The 13850-nt window shown below is 39.1% G+C and overlaps 1 protein-coding gene across 4 annotated transcripts in view; it reads left to right on the forward strand.

The window, feature by feature from the left end:
• Nucleotides 1–3045, forward strand: part of LOC106085576 (metastasis-associated protein MTA3) — a 63628-nt gene extending 60583 nt beyond the window's left edge. For all 4 annotated transcript variants that reach the window (XM_013249883.2, XM_059362120.1, XM_059362121.1 and 1 more), the window contains one exon: nt 2544–3045. In XM_013249883.2, coding sequence (XP_013105337.1) covers nt 2544–2676 — 133 coding nt within the window. In that variant the 3' untranslated portion in view covers nt 2677–3045. The remainder of the gene's footprint in view (nt 1–2543) is intronic.
• The last annotated feature ends 10805 nt before the right edge of the window (nt 3046–13850 follow it).

The raw sequence follows: 13850 nt of genomic DNA on the forward strand, positions 1-13850 counted from the left end.
AACGAAATGGTTGTAATTATTTTATTTGAAATGTAAATTAATCTGGGTGATCATTTTGGGATTTTAAAATGTTGCTTCCGGGTCCTTAAAATTTCTCATTTCATTGCTGATGTATTTCAAAAAATTTATATTTAAATTATTTTCAAGTTCTTTTTTTTTTTGCCTGTAAAGTCTATCAATACAAAGAAAATACATGCGATGGAAAAGAACAGCTAGTGTGAAATGTGTCAGACTTGTGTTTGTGTCGTGCCTACATAGTATACACGTTTTCGGGGTATATTCGAATGAAGTAGGACCAATGTTTGTTCCTTGAAGCCTCCACACCTAATATGGCGCTTCCTGTGGGTGGTTTGTGTGTTGTGGTCCTTGGTTTTGCTTTTTCAGACTAACAAGCAAAATATTTCATTTAAATACACTTTTTAAATAATATTTTTCTATAGATAAAACTTCAATTAAAATAATAAAACGAAAATTAAGAGAAAATGTATATGGAATTATGTCTTAGAAAAGTGTTTGTTATATGTTCGTCTTTCGAAACAATTTTTATAAAAAAAATTTTTGTGGCAAGCAAACTCCATGAAGATTTGGGCTTGAAGAACCTTTTCATTTAAAACAATCACAAAAATTTTATTTTTATCCTTTAAAAAATTATATTGCGATTCCGTCTTTAAAAAAATTGCATTAACGGCGAAAAGTATCCAAAAATAGAGCTGCCTTAGAAAAATTCTAGCTCGAGTTAGGGAAAGAGGTATCGTAATGAAATTTAGATTGGCATAAATTGGACAACTGAAACCAGCTACAACAATTTTTCCAGTCATGTTTTGGGACAAAATTGGCTTGTCGAAATCCGGCAATTTTTTATATCCCAAAAATCAAACGAAAAAAAAATCTCAAAATTCATAGGAGTAAGGTTTCTGAAATCTGTTCAAATGTCTTGTTGCATTTGAAGGTTTCTATATTAAAAAAAAAATAAATTTATGGCAATAATCCTACTTCTTTTGACAACAGGTGCTATTTCAAATCAAAAAATCATTAAATCCAGCTTTCTTCGCTAAATGGTCATAAAATAATAATAAAATGATTTTTTTGTTGTAGTGGTTAAGGAAATAAAAACAAAATTTAATTCAAAATATTTAAAAAATTTGCTACGTCAATATAAATTCGCTAAATTATGAATATGTATAATTTCATCAAAATCAGATAACAGAATCGAACGTTAGGCGTAATGGGTTAAAGTTTTTTCTTTAAAAATATTTATTGAAATTTGTCTATAGGAAAAGTTTTAGGAAAATATTCTTTGGGACAGATAAGCATAATACAAATATTTTAAAAATGTTTATGCAAAATGTAGTGTCGCAAAACGCAAAACTGATTGAAATTTTTGCCATAAAAAATAATCTCGAAGTTAGATTGTCTTTAGAGTGTTTTTCGCTGAATCCTTAAAAAAACATTAAAATTTAGTCTTTAGAAAAAATTTCAAGTTAATGTGGTTAAAAAGTCTTCTAACCAAAGACGAAACGCGTCCCATAGTGGTTGGTGTGTGTTCCTATCTTTGGCTTTGCTTTTCCATTTGCATCTCCAATCATTAACCTGGTATCGAAAGAGAAACAAACTAAAAATTTTAATTTTTTTTATATATAAAAAAAAATTAATTAAAATGTAATCTTAAAAAATGTAAAGAAATTTTACCATTAAAAAAATGTAGAGAATGTTACGCTAAAAGTTTGTCTTTCATTCAATTTGTTTAGAAAAAATTTTATTAAAATTTATCTTTTACTAAGAACTTCATTACAATTTTGGCCAAAAAAAAAAAATTTAAACGGCCCCGGCCTCAGCAAAATGTTGTCTTTGTAGAATATCAAAAATATGAAATTTTGTCATTTTAAAAAATGTTACTAAATTTTTTTAGAATAAATTTAATTTAAATTTTTTCTCAACAAAATCAAAAGTTAGCGTGTCCGCCTATGACGCTGAACGCCTGGTTTCGAATCCTGGTGAGAACATCAGTAAAAATGTTCAGCGGTGATTTTCCCCTCCTAATGTTGGCAACATTTGTAAGGTACTATGCCATATAAAACTTCTCTCCAAAGAGGTGTCGTATTGCGACACGCCGTTCGGACTCGGCTATAAAAAGGAGGTCTCTAATCATTGAGCTTAAACTTGAATCGGTCTGGACTCATTGATATGTGAGAAGTTTGCCCCTGTTCCTTAGTGGTATGTTCATGGGCAAAATTTGCAATTTGCATGTCCAATCATGCCCAAATTTTAATATGTTTTTCCTTTGTGCCAATGACCCTTAGCTTAATAGCTAAACTAAAACTATTTTTGTCGCACGTTCCCATACAAATGGAACCAGTGTGCATTGAAGGAACGGGCGCAACATAGCCCGTCACTAGTATGAGACATTTAAAACTTGTTTTTTTTTTCTACGGTCCAGTTAGATTAAAACCAAACACAACTTATAAAATATAATTGATTTTGTGTTTCTCATATAAGTTCTGAACGATCAACTTAATAATGTTGTTTTTTTAATTAACTTTTAGGAGAGCGCGAAAAATTCTGTCTCCTACCGACCTGAGACGAGCCGCACGAAAGCCTTGGCGGAATATTCCTATAGCGAAGCCTGTAGTTGCGGCTACAAGACCTATGGAATCACAAGTTGTGATATTAGACTGACCGTCATCAGCGGCATCTTTGACATCAAACACATCCACATCATCATCATTAATTGAGCAGCAACACCATATTACACAATACCGTCAAAAACTTCCAACCACAAAGCAGTCACTACCATCACAACCTTTCCGCTATACAATGGATGCTCTTTTGAATTGAAATGCATTGTAACACACCACTTAATTGGATTGGATGAAGCCAACCGCAGAAGATTCAACAAAAGAGTACGCAAATGGAGATTCTAATGGTTATTGTCAATACCAATGAAAACAGTTCTGTTTGGACATTTTTTAACTGCTTCTTGTACATAAATTAATGGTAACTTTAAGATTCGCTTAAAGATGAGCTATATATTTATATAAATATATATATATGTATATATATATATATATATATATGTATATATATATATATATATATATATATATATATATATATATATATATATATATATATATGTATATATATATATATATATATATATATATATATATATATATATTTATTTATAAATTAGAGATGATTTAGAGTAAAGAACATAAGGACAACGACGAGTATAATTTTTACGCATGCGTTAGATACACAAACAAAAGATTATTGATCCTCCCCCACTCTTTCTCATATTATTGCTACATATATACTTTTTATTTAAGGTAAAAGAAAGAATAGTACTAAATTTTATAGTAGTTTTCCAGAGAAAAATCAAGTCTATCAAGAGTCCCCCAGCATATTACCTAATTATTCAGGTAGACCAATAAGAGGGTTTAGATATTTAACTTCTTTATTTCTAAAAGAAATTTGTTTAGTTAATATCGGAAAAGATTATTGATTGTTATTTTATTTTGTAATCGTAGTAAACCGCTTAGTTGGATATTTTAGGGTTTAGGTTTTTACGTAAACTACGCTGTTTGTAATATTGACTTTAGACGACGATATATATACGAATTGTGTTCAATGCTTTTTGTTTCCATTCTGTTTAATCTCGGATTTTTCAATTACGAGTACAATTAGCCGTCAGACAAAATATATATACAAATATATATAATTATTAAATATGATTTTTTTATGTCAATTAGAGCGCACTTCAGAAAACACCTCCTCCCCTTAACATATTGTGCAAGAATAAACTGCTTTATATTTTTATTTTTAGTTAACTTTCAATAATTCGTAACATATTTATGTGAGGTAAGCGAAAAGGGAACATCGAAAACAGCTCGTAACAATATCGGGTGTGCTCTGGGATTCACTTTCACTTCAAAAAGCCAAATTAGAAATCTTTGACACTTCAATTGGGCGATAACAACAATTTGTGTCAAGAGGTGAGAGGGAAAATGAAACCTATTGCCTCCAAAATGGAAAAATTAATATAAAAAAGTTCTCCTATTTCTATAAGAAGCGAATGAATAGACGAATCCCCTTGAAAATGAAATGCAAAAGAACAAATGTAAATACCACACTAATTGTTTCCCTCTAAAAATCCTTCACTTTTGAGCTTCAGTAAATTTTATATGGGTATATTGTTAAGCCAGGTAAACACTTTTCCCCAACGTCTTCCTTTGTTTTTTTTTACGGTCTAATATAGATATGTGTATGTATACAACCACAATGGAATTTCATTTCAGCATGCAACATCAATATATAGTTTTTTTTTTTTAATATTTACCTAAAATACGTATTTTTTTAGGCTAATGCCTTAAAATAAATCATATTTCATAGGAGATGTGTAAAAGGACACACAAGAGTAGAACTTTGGACAAATTGAGGCATTAAACACAAAAAAAAATCTTTATATATGTACAGACAAATATTTAATAAGCATATTCCTTCTTCCCTTCCCTCCTTCTCTCTATCTCTGAATCGTTTGTCTATTATTTTTTATTATTTTCTTTTTTAATTTATTAAGACTTAACAGTAAGATTTATATAAATATATAATAAAACATATTTATATATTTAATAGTTGTAACTTAATAATATTATCTAGCATTAAAAAAGAAATCACATTAAGAAAATATTAAAACAAAATGCAACAACAAATCCAACAGAAACATATATTTTACAATCTAATTAATTGCGGTTACTTTTCAAAGTGATTATAAAGAAAACCCTCAAAAATGTAAAAGCGAAAGAAAAATCACAACCGAAACCATTTCACTTTTTGATTACCCCTATGATGAGATTACTCGAAAGTGAATTTAAGAATTACAATGGAAATAACCGAAATAAAAATACCTAATGCAAAAAAAAAACAGAAGAAGAAGAAGACAGTTAGCATAGCATTACCATCTTAAATAAAAGTAATTTTAAATGTAAAACTGTTGATTTCCTTTTTTCAGGTCCTGGGTTTAAGTTGAAGAGCTGCACAAGCCGAATCGAATGTACTCTTGACAGCTGTGATAGCATGCCATTGTCCTGTTAGGTCATGCCGTGCAAATTAACTAACAGGCCATCACAACTGTTTGTTGCGGCGTGGCGAGCAATAACAGCGACATGTGTATATGTGACGATCATCTCGGTTAGATCAAAAACAAGTAACAGCATGCTGTCAAGCATGATTTGTTGCCATGTGCAATTTCATACGCGAGTGAGTTCTGCAAAGAAAGGGTTGCATGGAAGTGAGAAAAATGGCGAGGAAATTATTCTCATTCAATAAAACAACTCACAAAATTTGTTGTTACCATATACTGCTACGTTTTGGGGAAAATAGTCTAGTTAAAAATCACTAATTTTATATAATTTTTGAATATTTCTGTAAACCCTTTCAGTGTACCGTAGCATTTCTTGCTGTCTATGTAAAAAAATATTAGTATGGTGCACAGAAATCCAATTTTCTCGATAAATATCGGTAATATAATGCTAAATAAAAACAGTACTCGTCAGGCAGCTGCCGAGTCAACACTCTTCTAACTTCTGTTTTTGATTTTGAGCCCTTTTTTACTCGCAGTTTGTTTTGTGATATCAGTTTTTGGACTGTTGTTTGTTTTTCGCCCTATTTGGTTTTGCATTACATTTGTTTCTTAAATGTGACGGTGGTTGAGTGAGTTTTTGTAAGCAGCAACAAGAACGGGGAGTATCCCATTTAGCCACACATTTCTAAAAAATCGTATTCCCATGTGCTGAGCGAAAAAAGTACTCCATCATCTAATTCCGCTACTACTCCCAATGCATTAGAGAGAACCACACGAATGTCCTGTTTAACGCAAATGCCTGCCATTATGGCCCAAACCTGCGAGTCCCAAGGGTGAGTACAATGCGTCTACCAACGCCCCCACATGTGGTCCCCACACATGAGTACCAATTTGATCCCATGTACTTGGACGTGTTCACGTCCTTGGTTAGAAACGGAGCGCTATCGACGATCGAAAACGCAACTCCACGCCAAGCTTGTGCTTTACCCGCGATTTGGGTGCAAACTACAGTCACCACATTGATCTCCACTGCCGCGCGAGTACAGCAACACCTCGTTATGGATAACTAGCGTGTATTCATGCTGCCACTAAGTCTTGTCCGTCTCCTAATAAATACTTACCGGGAAAAAGTGGCCAGCCTTGCAACAGTCGTCTCGACTTCAAGGGCCATATTGAAATCCCACACTGCCTCGCTTATCCCCCTCGCGCCTCAATCTCTAATGTCGGCATAATACGGACATTCAGTCAGTTCATGCCTCCAATCTTCAGGTCTCCCATAGTCGCACAAATCAGTCGCGGACAAGTTCCTCTGATGCAAAAATTCATTAAAGGAGCCATGTACCGTCAGTATGAAGCCCAGATTAAAGCCGAAACCTATGTCCAGGCGGTCTCCCGCACTCACCGTCTCCCTCTTATTTGAACCGGAGCGAACGTATTATTATTTCACTCCGCAAGAATTTTCCTCTAACTCGTAATAGGTTATTATTTTTTGAAGAAAAATTTAAGTCACTCATGGATAGCTGCGCCTGTTTCCAGTCGAGCGGCAAATCTAGAGCCCGGGAGTAGACTTAGAATGGACTCCAAAGACCCAACAGCTGCGGTGGTGACACTTGGTTTGAGTCTAAAGGACAAGGCCGAACCTATTCCTTCTTCGCATGCCTATAATTTGCTAGGCCATCGGCCTTCCCCGGCAAACCAACACGCTCTTTAAGAGGTTGGAATAATATTGTAGAAGACGCATCGCTCTCAGGTTTATTGACTGGCTTGGTGCGAGTGATCCTAAGACTCTCACTAATGGAGAGATAGAGACTCCCTAAATTTGGCTCGGGAATTCACTGCACAGTCTAGATTCGGAAACTGCACCGCAGTCAGCCAAACGGCTGCGGTCACCTAGAGGGCGTCCCATGCCTAAAAGAACAAGGCGAGCAACAGTAAGATGGATCCAAGAACCTTTGCTAATGTCGCTAGGGACAGTTTGGTGATGGCAGTTGTCGACAAGGGAGAACACTGCATACCTAGGAATAATTGGAGTGGCAAAGTCAATGAACTGTGATCAGTATACTCCGATGTCCTTGCGGAATTTCCTGGGTCTCCTCCAGTTTATGACGATGCAAGCTGGTATCGAGGCCGATACAGACTAATTGCCTTCCAACACTCAATTGAAATGTATCGTTGTGCGCTAAAAAACATTGGTGAGATCTGGCCAGATGCAGCACTAGATTTAGTCAAGAAGGAAGATATTCCGGGAGACGACTTAGCAGTTGTTGCTGAACACTGCCTGAGGAACTATCGACATCGCTAAAGTCTGGCGAATTGCAGGAGACTGAAAATCGAGACAGGAGGATGGCATCGAAACGGGGAAGCACGGGACTCAGAAAGTACTTCGACAGCAGCAATTAGTGAAGCATCTAAGCAGAAATCGTCCACATCGCAAGTGTCCAGTTTCCTGAGGAAGAGTGGTTCCACAGCTTTCTCACCTGCCCCTGGATGCGTACGGAAGCTCATCATGACAAGTTCTAACGAAACTTGTGGGGTCAGAAGGCGAGGCTAACACAACAGTGGTGGAAGTTCTGAATCCTTACTGGTCCGGTTTCTATAGATAAATCTCCACCATTGTAAAACCGCTTCGGCGGCACTAAAGGTCCTCCTGATGGCAGGGGGATTTGACATGGGTCTTATCCAGGAGCCATGGGTGTGTGGAGGAATGTTTAGTGGCCTAAGAATTCCGGGATTTAAACTTCTCAAGGGTACGGGGAATGGGAGACACAGAGATTGTATTCTTGCAAAGAGTAGTCTACATGTTTTTCTTCTTCCGTCGCTAAGCACTGAAGATTTAGTAGTAGCCAGCCTTGAAATAAACAAGTCTCATTACTGGCTGCCTTCCCTATATATGGCACATGATTTCGAGATGCCGCCTTCAAACATTAAGTCGCTGGTTGAAGCCGGGAAGAAAAGCCTCATTGTAGGAAGTGATGCTAATGCACATCGCCAGATATGGTGATATGGCGAAGCACAGAAGAGTGAAACAGGATGTTCCCCAAGGTCGGGTGATATCTCCGGCCGCATTGATAGGGCCCAATTATCTCATTGACTTTAGACTGCTTTTATCAAGCAGTTGGGTCAGTCGAGTGGAGTATGCCGCTGCCATCTGTTGTGTTTGCAGCTTTTCAATGTCCAGCTTCCGTGCAGTATCAGATCCTACTTTCCATGGCATGTTCAAACGGGTATGAACCTTTGCTGCAACAAGGTAGTGATCCGAATCTACCTTGTCTTCTGTCGGGGCACGGGCACAAATAAGGCTGATGTTGAGGAATTTAGCTTTTATGCGGATTTTGGCTAGCCTCTCATCTACGGGAGTAAAGCTGGAGACAAGGTGTTTCAGTCTCCGACTAACCACAAATCCACAGCCAAATTCATGCCTCGTGTAATGGCAGCCATTCCCAGTCCATCGCACTTCCTGTAAGGCGGTAATATCTGTACTTCTCTAAAACATTCGCCATCGCGTATACTACACCTTCTCTATAAAGAGTGCGGACATTTCCGGTGCAGATCCGCAAATCATGGTCCTTTTTTCGTTTGCGTGGGTCGTCAATGTTGGGGGGGTCCGTTTTTACTATTCCTTTGTTTCTCATAGTTTTCCGGGGGCGGGTTACTGGTCCAGCGCCCCAAATTCGAGACCTATTACGGTGGGGTATATTCAGAAGTCAGAGAATGTATGGACAATGTCTAGTGAGGAAACACTCGCTGATACACATTTCCCGAGAAATTCTCCAACGGAAAACGTGGCGCCAGAAGAGGTGTCACTGGTATGCATTCGTCGGAGGCTATTACGGAAATTGTGTCTGTGCCGAAAATCCTTTGGGCGATAAGAAGTTTCGACTCCTTTAAGTCGCCAGGCCCTCATGATGTATCACCGGTAGAATTACAAGCTGTGTCTGATAGACTGGTATCCTGGCTTAGGGAGATATACTCTGCTCTAGGTTGCCCAAAAAGTAATTGCGGATTTTTCATATAGTCGGCGTTGAAAAATTTTTTCAACGGCTTGTGACTCTGAAATTGCATTCTTTCTTCTGTCAGTTATCAGCTGTTATTTTAAGCTTGCCTTAGAAAAAAAGTGTAAAAAAAGTATATTTGATTAAAGTTCATTCTAAGTTTTATTAAAAATGCATTTACTTTCTTTTAACAAATCCGCAATTACTTTTTGGGCAACCCAATAATAACTTACTTACTAAAAGATGCATTACGGCAGGCTTGGGATCTGTTGATGCAAAAAGATGGATCAGCAGAGGAGCACCGCCAGGAGGTGTACTGTCTGCTCTACTTTGGAATATAGCCATTAACAATATATTATTGTCTCTGGAAGGAAAAGCTTTAAAAGATGCTGATGATGTGGCAATTGCGGTTAGGAGAAAGTTTCCCAGCAGTCTAAGAGATCAACTGCAGGAAGCTCTACGTGTAGCATCAAAGTGAAAATGGTCTGGGTATAAATCCGTGCAAGACAGAAGTAGTTCTTTTCAGCAGGAGATACAAGTTGCCTACAGTGAAACCTGTCTCCTTGGAAGGAGAGAATGTTCCATTTGCAGAAAGCGCAAAATACCTGGGTGTTTTTTTCAATCTCAACATTTTGGAAAGGGCTAGAAAGACAACTCTTGCCCTATACACCTGCAAGATACCCATTGGCAAAAGTTGGGGGTTTAGACCGCGTGTCAAGCATTGGATATATACTGCAGTTGTCAGACCTATAATGCTATATGGTTGTTGTTGTTGTAGCAGTTTATTGTGTACTATCTTTCGTCTGCTTGATTCTGTTGAGTGTCAAGACCCAGGAACTCCGCGACTAAGATGGGGTGCGTCCACAGGGATCTGGGTCTGAGTCGAGTTGGTCTGGCCGGGCAGTTAAACTGGTGACGTGTATCGTGCGGTCCCTGGTTACAATCGGGACATACATCTTGCACGTCGGCATCAATCCTAGCTCTGTGGGAATTGAGGCGGCTGCATCTGCCGGAAGGTAATTGAGCCAGAACTACTCTGGTTTGCCGCGGGAGGTCGATTTTTTCGGGTGCAATGGGTGGTGGTCGTTCTCCAAGGACTACATTCACCCGGTAGCCAATTAACGCGTCTGCTACCGTGTCTGCATGAATGTTGTTCAGACCCGCTTGATATGCTGCTTGATCTAGAGGTTCTCTCTTGTAGCGCTGGACCTCACGCTCTAGATCGTGTAGATCTACCTTAAGGCTTCTAGGCGGTGGGTATCTATCCACAAGATGATGATTTGGATGATTTCTGCGATAACAGCCCAAAAGGTATTGCTTAGACAGCATGTAGTTATGTCTTCGCACTGGTAGGATCTTTGTCTCCTGATGGAGGTGGTCCACATGAGAACTAAGGAGACAGCCCGTCGTAGTTCGGAGGGCGGCATTCTGACAGATCTGAATATTATTCCTCTGCGTGTCACAAAGTTGACGTGACCACACTGGCGCTGCATAACTTACCACAGACCGGCCAATTGCTTTGTACGTGGTCAACAAGGTTTCTTTGTCTGCACCCCAAGTGCTGCCAGCGAGTGACTTGAGGACCTTGTTTCTACTTTTGACTTTATTGCAGATTGCTGTGGCATGTGGGGAGAAAGTGTAGGAGCTGTCAAATGTGACGCCAAGTATTTTGGGACACTTGATGGTCGGAATCATTTCTCCATCGACCATCACAGTCAGCTCAGAATTCACCTCACGCGTATTTGTAGTGAACAGTGTGGCTGAAGATTTGGTGGCGGATATCTTCAGATTTCTTGCAGCAAAATATGAGGCAAGCTCGTTGAGGTAGACGTTCAACCTATCGCAGATGTCATCAATGGGTGGGGGCCTGATGCCATGATCGTACAATCGTCCGCATATGATACGATCTCTATGCCGTCTGGAGGAGGTGGGATGGAGGATAGGTAGAGGTTAAACAGAGCCAGAGATATCACCCCACCTTGGGGAACTCCCTGTTTCACTCTACGGTGTTTTGACTTCTTATCCCTAAATTCCACAAATGACTGGCGGCCACACAGATAATTCGCGACCCAACGTTTCAGGCCTGGCTGGAGGGACGTGTTGGCATTGTCCTCAAATAATTTGGCATGGCTGACCGTGTCTTCGATAGGTCCAGTGCCACGAGGACCGTCCTATCACATGGCCTGGGTTGATGGAAGTCACGGCAAATGTGTGTGGTGATGGCATGCAAAGCTGTTGTTGTGCTGTGCAGTCTCCGAAATCCGTGTTGATGCTCGGCGAATGGAAATTCTCCTACGAGGCTCGGGAGGAGTAATGCCTCAAGAGTCTTAGCCACTGATGAGAGAAGGGAGATCGGTCTGTACGACTCCCCCAAACTCGGGTCTTTACGAGGCTTCAGTAGCGGGATCACTCTGCCCATTTTCCAGACATCGGGAACTATAAGAGTGTTCAATGACAGGTTAAGGACAGTGGTAAGGTACTCAATTCCAGGTAAATCCAGATTCTTCAGCATCAATGTAGAGATTCCGTCGGGGCCCAACGCCTTGGAAGATTTGGCGCCACGGATGACATTCGTAACTTCGCCCACGGTAAATTGTGATGGCTGTTCATCGGCTCGGAGACCACGAATACGGCGAATGGCTCTCCTCCTTGCCCTGTCTCTCTCGGGATGCACAATAAATTGACGGTTGAACAACCTGGCGCATCTCTTCGGATCAGTCACGGTTATCTCGCCAAAAGTGACTGAGGTCCTGTCGTCCCGTCTACCGGGGTTCGAGAGTGACTTAACAGTGGCCCACAGTTTGCCTACACCGGTGCCTAAGTTACATTGCTCCAAGTGTTCCAGCCACAAATTCCGCTTATGTTCGTTGACTACCCTGTTTATTTCCAGATTCAGCTCGCTGATTCTGGGGTTAGCGGGGTCCATAGCACGAATCCCATCACGCTCGTCTGCGAGTACCACTGCTTGCGCCGGGAAATTGGGTCGCACTTGCGGTATTCGACCGGCTGGTATAAAGCGAGCGGCTGCTGCGTTGATGATGTCTCGGAATTTCCTCTCGGCCACAAGCACATCAGAGGGGGGTGGCAGTTCATTGAAGCGGCGATTGGTATACTCTCTGAAACCAGTCCAATTGGCCTTCTTGTAATTGATGAACGTCCGGCGCTCAGAGGTTATGAAGTCGGGTGGTCGGTCGATTTTGAGAATTATGGGGAGGTGGTCTGACCCCATAGAGATGACGGTTTTCCAGAATACGTCACTCAGGAGATGCAATAGAGATGTCTGAAGAGCTGCTGCACCTCCTCGTAATCCTAGTGGGGGCATCCTCACTCACCGTGCAAAACGTGGAGCTTTCAATCTGCTCTGCCAAAGCTATACCACGCTGGTCGTTACCTAGGGGAGAATGCCATGACGAGTGATGTGCATTAAAATCCTCCAGAACCAGACGACTATGGCCAGATAGCAGCCCACTTATGTCGGGGCTGTAGGCCTGGCCATTAATCGGGACACAGCTACCAACCGGCGATGCTATATGGTGTTGTTGTTGTGTTGGTGGACGGCGCTTCAAAAGTCCACCTACTGCTCAATACTTAATCGGATCCAAAGGATGGCTTGTTTGTGCATCACAGCCGCACTAAGGATGACACCATCTGATGCACTGTATTTAATGCTACATCTTATGCCTCTGGACATTGTGGCTATTATTTTTCTTCCAAAAATAATAACCTGTTACGAGTTAGAAAAAAATTCTTGCGGAGTGAAATAACAATACGTCCGCTCCAAGAATCTACGTCCGGTTCAAACAAGAATGTCTGAGTCTGTACTTAATGCTACTAAATTTCCCATGTACATTCCATTAAGGAACGGGAGGTACTTCTCTCATGTCAATGAGTGCAGTCCGATTAAAGTTTAAGGTCAATGATAAGGGCCCTCCTTTTTTAAGCCGAGCCCGAACGGCACACAGTGAGGAATTTGACCTCAAAAGTGTCGTTTAAATCAACGGACAGGCCGATCTTCATGAAGTTCGGCAAATAGAAAAAGAAAAATTTTAATTTTATACCAAATCCGTTCACATTTATGTATATAGATTGTTTATACTACTTATTGATATTACAATAGGTATTTGATTTATGTTTCGATTTTATTGAGATTCAGCACAGGAAGGAAGGATGTTGAGAGGAACAACAACCGATTGGGAGAATTTTGTCTCAGATGCTGCCGATACCTGGCAAAAGATATAGGGTGAATTTCAAGAAAATCGGTTCAGATTTGCATATAGTTCCGATTTATATATATATATATATATATATATATATATATATATATATATATATATATATATATATATATATATATATATATATATATATATATATATATATATATATATATATATATATATATATATATATATATTAAAAAAGGATTTTCCTTGTAAAGCTTTGTCCCACATTTAACAACCGATTGGACCGAAATATACATAAGATGTTGATAAATGAGGAAAATATGTGTCATATATTAAGTAAATCGAATCAGATTTAGATATAATGGTAATATATATGCGTACCAAACTATTTGGTAGAAACTAAACAACAACTCTATGCCCTTACATAGGGCGTAGCACTACATTACATAAATATAACGGTTGTCATCAGTATTTAACTTTGATTGTTACATTGATTTTAAATAAATCGGAGCTGAAATTACCTACCCTTTAAAGACCCTAGACTAACAAAAAGAAATTGGAGAAAATTTCAATCAAAATGTCTAGTATTTT

The sequence above is a fragment of the Stomoxys calcitrans genome, chromosome 2 (assembly GCF_963082655.1).
Source record: "Stomoxys calcitrans chromosome 2, idStoCalc2.1, whole genome shotgun sequence".
In the NCBI taxonomy this organism is placed as follows: domain Eukaryota; kingdom Metazoa; phylum Arthropoda; class Insecta; order Diptera; family Muscidae; genus Stomoxys; species Stomoxys calcitrans.